Source organism: Accipiter gentilis, chromosome W (assembly GCF_929443795.1).
Source record: "Accipiter gentilis chromosome W, bAccGen1.1, whole genome shotgun sequence".
In the NCBI taxonomy this organism is placed as follows: Eukaryota; Metazoa; Chordata; class Aves; order Accipitriformes; family Accipitridae; genus Astur; species Astur gentilis.
The window spans coordinates 11,198,523-11,214,752 of record NC_064918.1 but is presented as its reverse complement, the minus strand read 5'-3'; the positions used below and the strand labels follow the sequence as shown (position 1 = coordinate 11,214,752).

General features: G+C 42.3%; 4 protein-coding genes across 14 annotated transcripts in view; 1 reads left to right on the top strand and 3 right to left on the bottom strand.

The window, feature by feature from the left end:
* LOC126035259 (uncharacterized) overlaps positions 1 to 16,230 on the bottom strand; it is a 393,856-nt gene that overhangs the window by 157,739 nt on the left and 219,887 nt on the right. The window lies entirely within an intron of this gene.
* Positions 1 to 16,230, top strand: part of LOC126035242 (ubiquitin-associated protein 2-like) — a 247,102-nt gene that overhangs the window by 150,312 nt on the left and 80,560 nt on the right. For 6 of the 8 annotated variants that reach the window (XM_049793524.1, XM_049793525.1, XM_049793526.1 and 3 more), the window contains 2 exons: positions 5,000 to 5,153; positions 6,949 to 7,026. In XM_049793524.1, coding sequence (XP_049649481.1) covers positions 5,000 to 5,153; positions 6,949 to 7,026 — 232 coding nt within the window. Of the gene's footprint in view, positions 1 to 1,194; positions 1,219 to 4,999; positions 5,154 to 5,537; positions 5,664 to 6,948; positions 7,027 to 16,230 lie in introns of those variants that run through there. The other 2 variants (XM_049793531.1, XM_049793529.1) reach the window with 2 other exon arrangements.
* The window catches only part of LOC126035365 (ribonuclease H-like), a 223,521-nt gene that overhangs the window by 157,457 nt on the left and 49,834 nt on the right, over positions 1 to 16,230 (bottom strand). The gene's annotated exons all lie outside the window — the stretch shown is intronic.
* Positions 1 to 16,230, bottom strand: part of LOC126035317 (uncharacterized) — a 271,995-nt gene that overhangs the window by 212,648 nt on the left and 43,117 nt on the right. The window lies entirely within an intron of this gene.

Below are 16,230 nucleotides of genomic sequence, written 5' to 3'. Positions count from 1 at the left end.
GTGCCCGCCGCCCTAGGCATTTGCCCATACTACCCCACGCACCCTGCCACTCATAATTATCCAGCCTCGGGGCAGATCTCTGGGTGGTGTTCTTAAGTAGTTGTTTAACCCTAAGCAAGACCTGAACCACATTCAGGAACAAGCTAGTTCCTAGCAGAAGGACCATGCTGGTTTCAACATCCCAAGGATATTAAAAATTTTCAAAATTCTCAAACGCTATTGTAATTAGACTGGAGGAGAAGGGGAAGGGGAAGAAAGGTGTCTTGCTCATAGATTGGCTCTCTGAGGAGGAAAGGTAAAGGGTGTAACGATTAATAGTTTCCCACAGATGGCTCCCAAAGTATAGAGGTGACGACAATGCTGAGTGCAAATACCAGGTTAGTCCCACGACCGATAATTTTATCATACCATAAGCCAGTATTACACAGTACATCAAAGTGAAAACCTTAATCCACCTCCCACAGATGTGCATCAGCACAGGGACTACATACAGCAAGTGAGGTGATACATAATAGAACTCTAAAAACGAGCGGCACAACTCTAAGAGCCAATAAATCGACATTGTGACCATCGACTATTAGTCCAATATAATGAATGCTTGTAACAAATTTGTTTTAACAAGCTCTGGTCAGGTTTGTCGTTATCTCAACCCTTCGTGTCCCACGTTGGGCGCCAAAAAGGACTGTCGTGGTTTAACCCCAGCCGGCAACTAAGCCACTCGCTCACTCCCCCTCCACCCAGTGGGATGGGGGAAAGAATTGGGAAAAAAACCCCAAACCAAACTCGTGGGTTGTTATAAGAACAGTTTAATAGAACAGAAAGGAAGAAACTAGTAAACATAATAATGACAATAATAAAATGGCAATAGTAATAATAAAAGGATTGGAATATGCAAGTGATGCACAATGCAATTGCTCACCACCCACTGGCCGATGCCCAGTTAGTTCCCGAGCAGTGATCCCCCCAGCCCCACTCCCCCCAGTTTATATACTGGGCATGACTTCACATGGTATGGAATACCCTGTTGGCCACTTTGGGTCAGCTGTCCTGGCTGTGTCCCCTCCCAACTTCTTGTGCCCCTCCAGCCTTCTCGCTGGCTGGGCATGAGAAGCTGAAAAATCCTTGAATTAGTCTAAACACTACTTAGCAGCAACTGAAAACATCAGTGTGTTATCAACATTCTTCTCATACTGAATCCAAGACATAACACTATATCAGGTATTAGGAAGAAAATTAACTCTATCCCAGCTGAAACCAGGACACTGGGGCAGCTTCTCTGCTTCATGCATACCTTAGAGTTGGGTGAACCTTGAAAATATTGTGGGTATTCAGCTGGTCTCTTGCAGAGTCCTCCGGTTTTCATTTACATGCAGCAATTTTAACTCTGCAGCAGAACTCAGTGCTCTGTCAGTCATTGGCCTGTTCTATGCTGCAGTATTTGTAGTTACTCTGTAGCACTTCCACAATCTTGAGGCCTGAGTCTGTTTGCCACAATGGGCAATCTTTATAAACCTGAAGGGCAGGCAGATATTTTAAGGTGTGCAACTTTTGTAGGTGTGCATTGCCAATATTGAAGTTGGAGGAGGTTTTCCCATCTGAAAGTTGCATTGACAATGCTACTAATGGCAGAAGAGGATACAGCAACTAGTTACTCCTTTCACTGTGTTGCTCATTTGCATGACTTTATTGAAAAACAGAAAGAGGAGACTAAACAATGTGTATGTAACAACAAATAATGTCACTTTTAATGTTGCACAGAACAATTTTTTATCCCAAGAGATATCAGGAAAATATGTCTTGCTGCAGTTGAAATTTTTGCTGGAGGGACTTCTTACAGTTTATCTGAGGCAGTAAACTAGATTCCATCTCATCTAAATTGGGAAAGACACCTGGACTTTCTTTCTTAATGCTGAACATTTAGTATTTCCTGTGATTTGTCAGGATGTGTAGTCTGGCTTATTGTTAATGAGGAAACTCACCCCCACACCCCCCCTAAATCTAGGACACATACCGTTCTGACTGAGGGGGCTTTCTTTTCTATCCCCTTTTTATTTATAAGAGTTGAGGTCGTCTAAACCACAGAAGTGTATAATACTGAGCAAGCTGCTAAGTTGGGAGTAGAAGAGAGCATTTCAACTCGATTAAGTCCATTTTGGTAATGTGCTTGTTTTGTGTTCTCTTGTACTTCTCGTATTTGCCATTTTCTAGTTGAAAATGGTTTTCTGGTTGATAGGGAATGTTAAATGTTTTCTTACTTGAGCAAATTGTTATAAGTGATCATGACATGGAAGAAACTTTCTGAACTCATTTTATCAATTAGAAGCAACATGTCAAAAGAGCAGAACATATGGATAAGTCCCTCTGAACCCACTGCTCTCCATAGACAAAATGCAACTCAGAAACAAATACAGAGAACTTAAAGGGGTCAAGGAGGAAGGAGTATTAATTAGAAGGGGTCCTCATCAGAGTGTGAAGAAATTTATTCTTCTTTATGGAAGTTTGTGGGCCTCCAACTTGAAGGGTTTGTTTTAAGGCCATTATATTGCAGAACAGTTTAACTGTAGATGTAAAGTTGGAAACAGAGGTGGTACTAGTTCTGAATGCAGATTCCCAAATCTCTTTTTCTAGTTTCATTCTGATGCACTAGAAGATTTTTGTTTTTTAACCTCATTTGGAAGAAGATGCGTCTATCCAATTTGAGGAATTAGAAGAGTAAGGAGTGATAGCTAGTATGTCTATTTATAATTTCTTTGGTACTCTGCCAGGTTTTTTTTTTGGGGGGGGGGTGTTGGTTTGTTTTTTTTTTTTAATGCTGTGATCTTTAAGGCTTTATGCTGTGTGACTGTTAGTCTTTATGAAGACTTTTCACTTGCAACAGCTGTGTCAGTCTAGCTTTGGATAGACAGAGGCTTGTGGATGAGAGTAGAGAAGCATGTTTCTTTGCCCAAGACTTCTATAAATTTAACTTCCTACAGGTGTAAGATCCATTTTATGCCTCACCATGTTTTACTTGCTAAAACCTTTGAAGATAGAACAAAGGGGACCTTTCAGATTATTTTTCTTTCCATCTAAGATCAGGCCAGTAAGAAGGCTTCTGTTAGATATTTACGAAGGTCAGGCCCACAACTGTCATTTGGGTTGCCTCAGGCATCCTCAGCTGAAATTGTAATCAGTTAGCTCCCTTACAAAACCAGGCAGCTTTGATAGTCTGTGATGGATTCCCATGCCCAGAGGTAGCATCATCCTCTTATCTTAAAGGACATGCCCAACTTCTCAAGGCTTTCCTCAAAATTACTTTGTGGGAAAGCATGGATCTGATGCTTTCATAGTCATCCTTTTACTGATCCTTCCCAAGTCATGTAAAACCTCACCAAGGAGAGGTTGCTTCCTCTTAAGCTTTGCAGGATCATCTAGTTTTGGGTGAAATAGTAGTGCATTCTGAACTATATAGATTTGGTTCTTCAGTTGTCAGTGCAGTTATTTTTTTTTTCTCTCCTGTGAAGTGTCCCTAAAGCTCTAGGAGTGTTTTAGTGTGTTACACCTGCAGTTACACAGGCTATGGCAGGTGAAGCCATATGATAGTTACTGGAGAAAACAGTTTTCTGTTGCACAAACACGTAGTTCTGTACTTCTAATCTGCGCTGTCTGCGCCTCACCTAAATTGGTTTATGGTGGTGTAGTCTTCTATACTGGAGATGAAATCGAAAAGTGATTTCAGCCTTCTTTCTCACTTATACCATGTCAAAAAATGAGAGTAACCATTCTCTTAGTACTTATTCTCTCAAAGGAGACACTGAAACATGGAGTTTATACTTGTAAACTGCTTTGTTACATGCTTTCTCAATAGCATTAGTTTTCTCAATTCTAGGCAGCTTGGACTAGCTGGTCATTGCCTACCTTGTGAGGGCTTCTGACTTGCTGTTGTCTGAATTGAGAGGAGATAGGACAGGACCTAAAAGTACTAATAGCTGACCTTTTTTGTTTGATGCAGGTGCCTGTCGGAGGTCATGGCTTTACGTAGTGTTTCACAGTTGATGGCACCTTATTTGCATATGCAAATTTCCCACTTAAATACCTAGAGTATAAGCTCTTAGAGATGGGGATGTGTATATATAAACCTATCTGCCATTTTAATGGTTTGCAAATAATACCTTTTTTCTTCTTTGCTTTGCAACTACGGCTCAATAGACTAACCATGCAATTGCATAATATATGAGTTGCTGTGCTATTCTTAGCAAGTGTTTTAGTAATTTTATTTTCAATTCCTATAGAGTCGATACGATCCCTAAGTTTATTTTAAAGATGGAGTTTAATATTAAAGCTGAAACCTGATGTTTGGACCTTGGTCCCTTGTCTTGTTTAGACATAGTTTTTCTTGTATTTTGCTGTGTGTGATGAGCTGTAGCTGTTAAGAGTAGATGGTCTGGCTTATCATGGCCCCAGTTTTCTCAAGTTGTTGTTCTGCCATTCTGTCTCTTGGTGCTTGAATTCTAGTATGTCTGGATGATAGTTTTTATTTTTTCTTCCCCCCCCCCCCCCCCCCCCCCCCGTACTTATTCTCAGCAGTCTGTTGTTCAATGATGCTTATAAGCATTTTTTCATTTCCTTGGGAGAAAAAGATAGCTCTGTGCATGCTCCCTTGCTAGATTTATGGGGGTAGCTGAGAGGGAAACTGTTGCTTGCTTTGCAGATTTTCTTGCATTGTGGTCATATCTAGGCTTCCTTGAACTAGTAAAAGTCCATTATAGCCAGAAATATTTGGGATTCTCACATTCCATAAGAAAATTCAACTTCTAAAACTTGTTTCTTTCTCATCTCTTCCCAAAAATACAGCCTGTGTTTCCATTTGTATCAGTGTAGTTTGCAAGGTATTACATATGTGATGTTATGCAAATGCCTGTTTTTTTCCATGAACCGGAGGGGTATGAGGTGGAAGTATGCATTGAGAGCTGTCTATTCCTTTTTGACTTTTGTATCTAATTCTATTCTCTCCAAATAGACTTCTTGGGAGACTGTAGGGGGAAAGAAGAAAAGCCTTGGAAAGGAAAGTTCAGAAAACAAAGGGGACAGAGAAAAACGAGGGGACAGAGAAGCGAGTCATGGACGGGGAAGTTCCAACAGAAGGGGAAGAGGAGGCAGCCGTGGCCGAGAGTGTACGTATAGGGGTTCATTTTTAAAGATTCAGATGCTTTTCTTGTAGCTGAAACTGACTGAGTTGAGAGCGAATGCTTAATGGAGTAAAGTCCGTCTGAGTTATAGCTCAGTGCTGAAGGGATGATAACTTGTTTGTGCGACAGGTATGCTTGACTTGGTATGCTTGGCTTGACTACGTGACTTGGTTTTGGGATAGTCCGTGCTTGTTTAGAGACGTTCAATTTAACTTAAATTTCTGTCCTTTTTTGATTAATTGATCTTGTACACATTGCTGTTCTTTATGTAAGTTTTAGAATTGAGTCTTTGTAAGACTGCTTGAGAGCAAGTATGTTGCTGCACAGCTGATACACTTTTTTGTTTCTTTTAATGAAAAAATTATCCAGCTTTGACTCCATCTCCTTTTATGAGTGGGAGAACCTGAAGATGTTCTCATCTTCTCATAAGGGGAATGAAAAGACTGGGATCATTATTAATCTCTAGCATATATTACTCACATAAACCAACCAAAGGTGAGTTTCTACAACAGAGAAAATTCTTTGAGTTGAAACGTTTAAAAATTTGCTACAGTTTATACAGGTGCAATAATATATTGTACAAAAGCAAACTGATGTTTCCAAGTTAGGTAGCATCACATTAGATCACCATTGGATACACGTTGCTTTTTTCTCTAAGTTTTATCAGCAGTATCAAAGCTATGTACATTGCCTGTAAGGGCCATACACAACACTGATAGATGAGCAGAGAAACTGGAATGAAAAAAATATGTTTAGCTTTTCACTTAAAAGCAGGAAAAATATTTACAATATTAGCCAACTCTTCTAATTCATTATTGGAATATACTCAAATATTGTGCCAGTGAAGATATTGTGAAACTTTGTAGAACAGAGTAACGTCAAGATAGGAAAAAATATTAATAAAACTTGCAGCTATGCTTAGAAAAAATGTAAATCGGATCCATCAAAATGAAAGCGAGGGGCAAAATTTTTGCCAGAGCCAGATGCTGCTTGTCTCTTTTTGTAAACTGGAATTAAAGACTTTTCAGATGGTCACCAAATCTTGATATTATCTTTCCAGTTTCCCAGTCCAAGCATTAATGATTTTGTTGCTGCCATTAGGAAAAGCTGTGCAGTACAAAATCTCAGAAGTGTTTTAAGTGGCCGGTCCTCTTTTTTTTCTTCTTTCTTTCTTTCTTCAAGGAGCCTGCCATCTTTCAGAGTATCTCCTCAGGAATTTTCCACAAAATAGTTAAGTTGCAGTGCTTTTCTAATGCTTCACCTTCACCCAGTCATCATCCCTCTGATTTAAATACAGAGGAGAGTTCTTTTAAGTTTCCCTGGTTGTACAGGGATATGGTATGGGCAGACAGGAGAAGAGTTGGTGTTCTTGGTTATCCCTTATTCTTTCACTGTTGCCACTCAGCGCGTTATCAAGGAAGCGTAGTATGAGGCAGCTTTATTTCCTACCTCGTTAAAGAGGTGAGGCCGTAATTAATTTAACAGTGTAGGCTGCAAAACACTGCATTTATTTATTTATTTATTTATTTATTTAAAAAACAGAAGTGTGCCTGCTGAGGGACATTTCCCTCTTATTAGATATTTTGCTTCCTAATTGTCCAGTGCAAAGTAAACATAACTTGCTTGTAGTTAGGCCCCCAAAGAAGAGAGGTGACTGAGATCTGTTGACCAGCCCACTTTAAAACCTTGCCTTTTCTTTTGGGGTTCGGGTTAAGCAGATGGCTATATGGTCTCATGTATGAGTCTCTAAAGCTTCTCTTAAGCTGTCCTCTCTCCACAGTTAGAGCTGAAGAGAATGGAGTGGACAACAATCAAGGAGACAGGCCTTCAGACCGTGGGAAACGTGGCCGTGGGAGAGGTGAGATGGTGGCATTGCTGTGAGACTGGCACTGATTTCATGTCCTGAAATGGAACTCTCCCATTTATTTCTTTAAACACTTCTTTTTAAGCATTTGTTGGTTATCCTTTGATTCTATAAGTACTTCAGCCACCTTTAATTTAGGTACATCCCCCCTCCCTTACCCCTTGTCATGTCTTGGTCTCAGAACAACTTAAAAGAATTGACGCAAATCACCTTTATGGTAATTTCCTGTGTAGCAGGCTTGTGTGCTCTGGCTACGGAGAGCTGTTTTCCCAGATCGATTCATGCCAGCCTCCTGTGAGTGGGAGTGCACTGGGCTCCTCAGGATGTACCTTGGCAGCAGGAGAGTACAAGAGATTCCATCTGTAGGGCTCTTGGGGAAGGATTTGATGTGTACTTGTGCTGTTTCTTTGGGGTGGATCTGGTTGTCAGGCTTGCCTTCTGGTTTTGGCACCCAATCAGGGAAAGTACAAGCCTCTTTAGGGGCTTTTTGGTAAGAGAAGGAATTTAGCATGGAAGAGTTGATGAGAACCGTGGAAAAAGAATACTGTGGAGTCTTAGGTACAACTCCAATCCTATCATGTAGAAGAGATAGGAAAGATGTTGAAAATGGAGTTGATGTGGAATCAAGGGATGTGTAGTTGCTTTGGATTTTCACAGGTTGGAGTGGAAAGAGGCTTGTTTTTCCTTAGAGCAGGAGGAATGAAAATGAGTAACCGAGGTACAGTGCAGATTGTGTGGGGAAGTGGGTATTAAATGAGTTAAATTGATAAAGTGCACAGCAGAGCTAATGTACTTAAGTAATGTCTGACTCGTGAAAAATTCTGCCTTCAGAGAACTCTCTTCTCTTTGGAATATCCACTAACGAGGCATTCAAAGACAGGCACGTCCAACTTCATAGTCTCCAGATCTGCATCTCGAAGGAGTGGAAAGATGCAAAGACATGTAGCTTCTAGAGGGTTACAAGAATGACTCAGTTGTACCTGTGAATCAGCAAATACCAAATGGTGTGTGCAGAGAGGTAGCTTTGCAAGGGAGGGTGTGGTATAGCTCACAGCTACAGTTTTTGGTATGTTAGCACTGTTAATAGATGGAATGTAAGTCTTTTGGTTATTTGTTTTATAAAATAGTCCTTTATACTCAAATTATAAATATAAAGGTAGGATTTTTTTTTAAATTGTTGGGTGAAACTTAGAGGTTAATTTCAAATGCAGTCTATTTTTTGCTTTGTAACCTTATGGACAATACACTGCTTTTGTTGTCAACACTGTAGCTCTAGATGAATATCATATGTCTCAAGCCAAAGCACTTAATCATCAGATCAAACTGTCATATCTGACTGAAGAAACAGGAACAACTTCAACCAATTTCTGTTCACTGGCTTAGTGTACATAGTATTACTGTATCTCTCTGCCAAATATTTTAGACTGTACATTCATATGAGCAAAGTATCTTAATGAAGTGTTTGCAACTGTCTATGATAAACCTGTTGAACTTCAGGATCATTATATTACAAGTGTGTGTATTCTGTGGCAAGAAATACATAATTGTATTGGTTTTGTGTTGCAAGGTTTTGGTAGCGGGGGGGGGGGGGGGGTTACAGGGGTGGCTTCTGTAAGAAGCTGCTGGAAGCTTCCCCTGTGTTTGAGAGAGGGCGAGCCCATACCAGCCGGCTCTAAGATGGACCCGCCACCGGCCAAGGCCGAGCCAATCAGTGATAGTGGTAACGCCTCTGTGATAACAATTTTAAGAAGGAAAAAAAGGCTGGGACAGAGAGAAACAGCCGCCAGAGAGAGGAGTGAGAACATGTAAGAGAAACAAGCCTGCGGACACCAAGGTCAGTGAAGAAGGAGGGGGAGGAGATGCTCCAGGCACCGGAGCGAAGATTCCCCTGCAGCCCGTGGTGAAGACCCTGGTGAGGCAGGCTGTCCCCCTGCAGTCCAGGGAGCTCCACGGTGGAGCAGATATCCACCCGCAGCCTGTGGAGGACCCCACGCCGGAGCAGGTGGGTTCCCGAAGGAGGCTGTGACCCCATGGGAACCCCGTGCTGGAGCAGGTTCCTGGCAGGACCTGTGGATCTGTGGAGAGAGGAGCCCAGGGAGCAGGTTTTCTGGCAGGACTTGTGACCCCATGGGGGACCCACGCTGGAGCAGTGTGCTCCTGAAGGACTGCACACCGTGGAAAGGACCCACGCTGGAGCAGTTCGTGAAGAACTGCAGCCCGTGGCAATGGCCCACGTTGGAGAAGTTCGTGGAGGACTGTCTCCCGTGGGTGGGACCCCATGCTGGAGCAGGGGAAGAGTGTGATGAGACCTCCCCCTGAGGAGGTGAAGCAGCAGAAAATAACGTGTGATGACCGTAAACCCCATCCCTGTCCCCCTGTGCCGCTGGGGGGGCCTGGTGGTAAAATCCAGGAGTGAAGTTGTGCCCGGGAAGAAGTGAGGGGTGGAGGGAAGGTGTTCTGAGATTTGGTTTTATTTCTCATTACCTTACTCTGGTGATTTGTAATAAATTGAGCTAATTTTCCCCAAATTGAGTCTGTTTTGCCCGTGACGGTAATTAGTGAATGATCTCTCCTGTCCTTATCTCGACCCGCAAGCTTTTTGTTATATTTTTCTCTCCCCTGTCCAGCTGAGGATGGGGGAGTGATAGAATGGCTTTGGTGGGCACCTGGCGTTCAGCCAGGGTCAACCCATCACACTAATTTAATTTTATAATGCAAGCCCTTGAAATCTGCAGGGAGTTTTATAAAGCTGTGTAATTCACTTTCAGTATTTCAGTGATGCATGACCTTCTTTCTTTGGATATTAGTAGAAATGATAATAAAAAAGCTTCCCACCATTTCATTCAGTAGTCTTTCTTTTCTGTTACACAGGATAGTCAAATGTGGGATAAAGTACTTCAGCTGAAAGTAAATAGGTTGCTGGTAATCACCACAGAACCCTTTTTCAGAAATGTTTCATGCAGAGTGTGTGTGTGTGTGTAGGAATCTAGGCACTGGCTACAAAATTAGGGGTCAGCTAATATCTGAGCAATGCACTGTCTCTCTATTTTAAGCTACCTTCTCTCAAGCTGGGATTATCTTACTGGCTGCTTTCTAGGGGAAGATTTGCTGGGCCATCCTATTACTGCTTCACTGTAGAACAGCCTAATTTTAAGAAATGATATGCACTGAAAATAGCAGAAATGGGATTGACACTGGGGTGATAATGTCCTGTTTACTGAGGGGGAAAACCCCTGATACTGAGTATTTCAGCCTTGGTGCTGTAGGTGTTGTCCCAAAACGGGGTTCTTCACCCAGTGTGCGAAGAGCCGATAACACACAGAGCCGAGATATTTGTTTATTTCATGTTTGCACAGAGATGGGTACCAGGTGGTAACTCCACACAGCTAGCACCCCTCGGTGAACACACGGAGAACATTTATACACCCCGCGCAACAGCAATCAGTACTTTCACAGTTTCGCTCACCCTTGCTCCTATTGGTTCTCGCGAGCCTCGTCTCCGCTTGAAGCCACAGCGTCCTCCTCTTTTATTGTGCGTGTGTCGCCGTGAGGAAGGGGCTGCTGTTGGTAGGGGGCTTTCCCTACCCGAGGGCGGGGTTTTTACTATGTTAATTAGGATAGTTCACTCAAAGTTTGACTTTATCAGTAGTAGAGTTTCCCTTGTGCTTATCTGGGTACTCCCTTCTCTCAGGGTCATGCCTCTAACTCCTTACAGGGGTTAAGTAGCATCCTTTGTTTTGTTTCTTGCATATCTCCAACATAGGCACCAGCTTCGTTGTGCAGTAGATCTTCCATTAATGACTGTGTGACATTCCTTGCAACTTTATAGGGCAGTAGGTATACAGTGTACAAACACCACTGGTTGCTGGTATGCAGGAGATCAGGGATTTGAAGTAGATACACGTTATTGACTGATTAACAGAAAGCAAAAATTACAAAATTACGACCATAAACATTTCAGGTCTGGTTCTCCCACTGTCCTCCACTCCATGTTGAAAAGGATGTGGTAGAGCTAGAAAAGGCTTTTGAAGGTACTGGGAAGACTGCATTTATGGGGCGTGAGGAACGAGCAGACTAGGGCTTCTCCACCTGCAAAAGAAAGGGCTGAGTGGGTGTATGGTAAAGATCTGTAAAATTTCTGCGGAGAAGTTTCTGTGGGGAAATCAATTGATCACTCCAAGAAAGTATGCAAATGAGAGAATATGAGATTAAGTCAGTAGGTTACAGGTTCAAAATGAACTTACAGAGGTGGTTCTTCATACATGTAGTTAACCTGAGGAACTCCTTTCAATAAGATCCTGTGGGTGCTGAAAACGTACACACAGAGAGACTTGACAATTCCATCCTAAAAAAGAACCACAGCAAGAAAAAGAAAAACCACTGAGGATTTTGATGTATGTAAATTATCTTTGGCTGAAGAAGTCTGAGCCACAAATGGTTGAAGACGAGGAGAGTGTCCAGAGAAACTGTACTGTGGTTTCAGTTCTTGTACTCTTCCCTAGATATCTGTCGTGGTTTAACCCCAGCCAGCAACTAAGCACCACGCAGCCGCTCACTCACTCCCCCCCCCATCCAGTGGGATGGGGGAGGAAATTGGAAAAAAAGTAAAACTCCTGGGTTGAGATAAGAACGGTTTAATAGAACAGAAAAGAAGAAACTAATAATGATAATGATAGCACTAATAGAATGACAACAATAGTAATAAAAGGATTGGAATGTACAAATGATGCGCAGGGCAATTGCTCACCACCTGCCGACCGACACCCAGCCAGACCCCGAGCGGCGATTCCCTGCCCCCACTTCCCAGTTCCTATACTAGATGGGACGTCACATGGTATGGAATACCCCGTTGGCCAGTTTGGGTCAGGTGCCCTGGCTGTGTCCTGTGCCAACTTCTTGTGCCCCTCCAGCTTTCTCACTGGCTGGGCATGAGAAGCTGAAAAATCCTTGACTATAGTCTAAACACTACTGAGCAACAACTGAAAACATCAGTGTTATCAACATTCTTCGCATACTGAACTCAAAACATAGCACCGTACCAGCTACTAGGAAGACAGTTAGCTCTATCCCAGCTGAAACCAGTACAATATCCAATTGACCATAGCTGATAATGGGATAGCAGGTAGATGAACTTTTGGACTTGATTCAGCATAGAAGTTGTTACAGATTCATGTGTAGCAATTCTCCTGGTTTGCAAAGTGAAAATGGATTTGTTGCTTTTACTTCTGTTCTGTGATTCCCTTCCTCTTCGTCTTTCCAGAGTAATGTGAGCATGCCATAAATATGGATGCTGACAGGGATTTTTTTTTTTTTCCAGCAAAACAGAAATAAAAATTAAATGGAAAAACATTATGTTTTAATTTTAGACTTAACCAGCATGACAAGGAGCCTTTCAAACTTTTGTTTTTTCTGCTGGCTGTATAAGAAAGCAAAGCAGCTTACCCTTTTTGTAAATATCTGACTATAGTCCAGCTTGTATTCTTGTTCTTCTTTTTTTTTTAAACATTTTTTTAGATAAGTATGCTATCCTTGAAAAAAATGAGCCAGAATTGCATGTCTAAACATTTTCTTGTTTTAAAAGCTTAGCACAGTTGGCACAGAATATATTTTGGATTTCCTTTGCCAGAACTAGTAAGGATGTTGGTTTTTCTAAAACATGAATGTAGAGCAGACTTTCTGGAGGTCACAATCTGAAGTCTGTTTAGTTTTGCTGTAGTTGATTCTGCATTGGTTAGGAAGCTGTGTGTGTCATGTAAAAATTTTTTTTTTTTTTTTTTTGAGATTAACCAGAATTTAGCTTTAACATAAGTTATTTATTTTCTTTCAAACATAAATTTAGAGTTGAAAGTTTTCTGCATGTGTTTCTAAAAATGGTTATAGAGTACATGCAGTATATAAAACTGATCCAATGCTTCTAGCTTTATGATGACTAATAAGACAAAAGTGCTTTGAATCATTAAATATAGCTTCAGTGTTTGTTTTGGTAGTATGGAATACCTAGAATACAAACTTTCTATACTTAGCCTCCTTATCTCTTCATAATGTTTAAGCCTCCGTCACCTCAGCGTCTGCTGGGAAGATGGCTGGCTCTGCATTTCCAGAGCAGAGACCAGGACTGTTCAGTTACTGTGTAGTTGGAGATAAGCACAAATCTTAGGGTGTTGCCTGTCCTTCCAGTCTGCATTTCCTTTTCCTTTCAGCTGTTCTTAGGCCTCTTTCTTAACCTTAAAGTGTCTTCATCTAATTTAAACCTGGCAGCGTGAAAATCTGAGTTTTGAAATAAAGCACCTATGTTGCAGTGCAAGGATTTAGGTCTGCAAGCTCAGCAAATTGGATTTTCTACAGAATAGGATATTAAGTTAATGGGCTAGGCCCATCCGAGTTGTGGTACTGCACACTTCTCATGCTCCCATGTAGTGTGTGTTTGTTTTGGGGGAAGAAACATTGTGAATGAGATGAATGATTCTTTCCATGCGTGGACGGTACCAGAGTGAAGACTTGATTGTGTGATTATGAGTGTTTTGAACTCCCAATGGGTTTTAGTGGAAACAGAAAATCTCGCCGCCTGCCTGAGTATAAGTGTTGACTTCTCTAGAATTCATTCCAGAAAAGAAAAATGTAAATTGAATAAGTGATGGCTAATGTGAACCTAGTCAACTGAGGGAGATGTGCTGGAGAGCAGGACACCCCCCCCCCCCCCCCCCCAACAGTACACAGTTGAACAGAGTTACAATGTTAAAGGAAACAAAGACATTTTAAATAGTTCATAATTTAAAATTACGTTGGATAGGGGTAGTAGCAGGAATGTTGATCCGAATCAACTTTAAACATAGTTCCCTGGTCCTGGTTTCCTGGAACAGAAATGAGTAAGCAATGCTGCCTTGATACTTTAGACGGCTGTTTGTAGATCCAAGTGTAAAGGAATGTGAAGAAATGTTATGAGGGTTTATATGAGGCAGGGCAGTAATTTTGTTCTTTGCCTGATGTCTGTCATTTGCTTTTGTGCTCAATATGCTGATTGATTGTAAGAAAGTCTATTCCTTTAGACTCACTAGATTTAATGAGCTACTGCCAAGTCACTTGTTCTCTTTTTGTGGGTAGATAAAAATGTTGATAGAAGAATTGCTGATTGTGAATTACCACAGGGAAAAAAAACAATTTTGTAAACATTGACTGTTGTGATCTAAACCATATATACATATCTTTTTAGAGTAGTGTTAAAGCTATACTTTTTATGTTACAAGCACAAACTGGCATTACTGCTGGGAGGAATTGGTCCTGTCTGTCTCCTGGCGCATTTTAACTTTGTCAGAGGATTGATCTAAGTTTAAAATTAACCAAGCGAAAAAAGAAAAAAGGGGGCAGGCATCATGGTAGCTGGGGACAACAGGGGTTTTTGGTGGCTTATCCAGGTGTAAAGGTGACTGTTTTCCTGGCATTTAGCAAGCAGGGAACTGGTTCGGAGAGCTGATCCAACAGCGAACTAATAATTTTGTTTTCTGATGGTGGTTTTGTGCTCGCTCACTGGTACGTGCAAAACCATCAGTGCAGGAAAGAGAGTAGAGCTTGTGATCACTGGTGAGAAAGACCTCGGTTTTAGTAGTTCTGATTTAAACAGGTTTAAGCTACTATGGGATTGCATGCTCAGAATTTGGGTCCCTGCTCTGAATTGCGGTGTGAAGCTGTCATGGTTTAAGCCCAGCCAGCAACAAAGGACCACAAGGCCACTTGCTCGCTCCTCCCTCCCCTCCCCCCCCCCCCCATGGTATGGGGAGGATAAAATATAATGAAAAGCTTGTGGGTCAAGATAAGGACAGGGAAGGATCACTCACCAATTATTGTCACGGGCAAAAACCAGACTCAACTTGGGGAAAAAACAAAATCAATTTAATTTACTACCAATCAAATCAAAACAAGGATAATGAGAAGTAAAACCAAATCTTAAAACACCTTCCCCCCACCCCTCCCTTCTTCCCAGGCACAATTCCACTCCCAATTTTCTCTACCTCCTCTCCCCCAGCAGCACAGGGCGATGGGGAATGGGGGTTGCAGTCAGTTCATCACACATTGTCTCTGCCGCTCCTTCCTCCTCAGGGGGAGAACTCCTCACTCTTCCCCTGCTCCAGCGTTGGGTCCTTCCCACAGGCTGCAGTTCTTCACAAACTGCTCCAGCGTGGGTCCTTTCTGCGGGCTGCAGTCCTTCAGTCACAGGCTGCTCCAGCGCGGGCTTTCCCATGGAGTCGCAGCCATCTTCAGGGGCACCCACCTGCTCCGGCGTGGGGTCCTCCACGGGCTGCAGGTGGGCATCTGCTCCACTGTTCACCTCCATGGGCTGCAGGGGGACAGCCTGCTTGCTGTCTCATCATGGGCTGCAGGGGAATCGCCTCCTCTGGCGCACCTCCTTCTTCTTCACTGACCTTGGTGTCTGCATAGGTGTTTCTCTCGCATTCCACTCCCCTTTCCACTGCAGGTTTCCCTTAAATATGTGTCGTGGTTTAACCCCAGACAGCAACTAAGCACCACGCGGCCGCTCACTCACTGCCCCCCCCCACCCAGTGGGATGGGGGAGAGAATCGGGAAAAGAAGCAAAACTCGTGGGTTGAGATAAGAACGGTTTAATAGAAGAGAAAAGAAGAACCTAATAATGATAATGATAACACTAATAAAATGACAACAGTAGTAATAAAAGGATTGGAATGTACAAATGATGCACAGTCCAATTGCTCACCACCCGCCGACCGACACCCAGTTAGTCCCTGAGCGGCGATTCCCCCACCCCCACTCCCCCCAGTTCCTATACTAGATGTGACGTCACATGGTATGGAATACTCCGTTGGCCACTTTGGGTCAGCTGCCCTGGCTGTGTCCTGTGCCAACTTCTTGTGCCCCTCCAGCTTTCTCGCTGGCTGGGCATGAGAAGCTGAAAAATCCTTGACTTTAGTCTAAACACTACTTAGCAACAACTGAAAACATCAGTGTTATCAACATTCTTCTCATACTGAACTCAAAACATAGCACCGTACCAGCTACTAGGAAGACAATTAACTCTGTCCCAGATGAAACCAGGACAGTGCATCATTAGTAAATGGTGTTTAATGCTGTATTGATAGCTGTAGGAAGGAAATTTATTACATAGATGGCCCCTACAGTGTCCCCAAGTAAACTTGTTTAGTTGGTTCTACTCTTAAAAAAAATTAT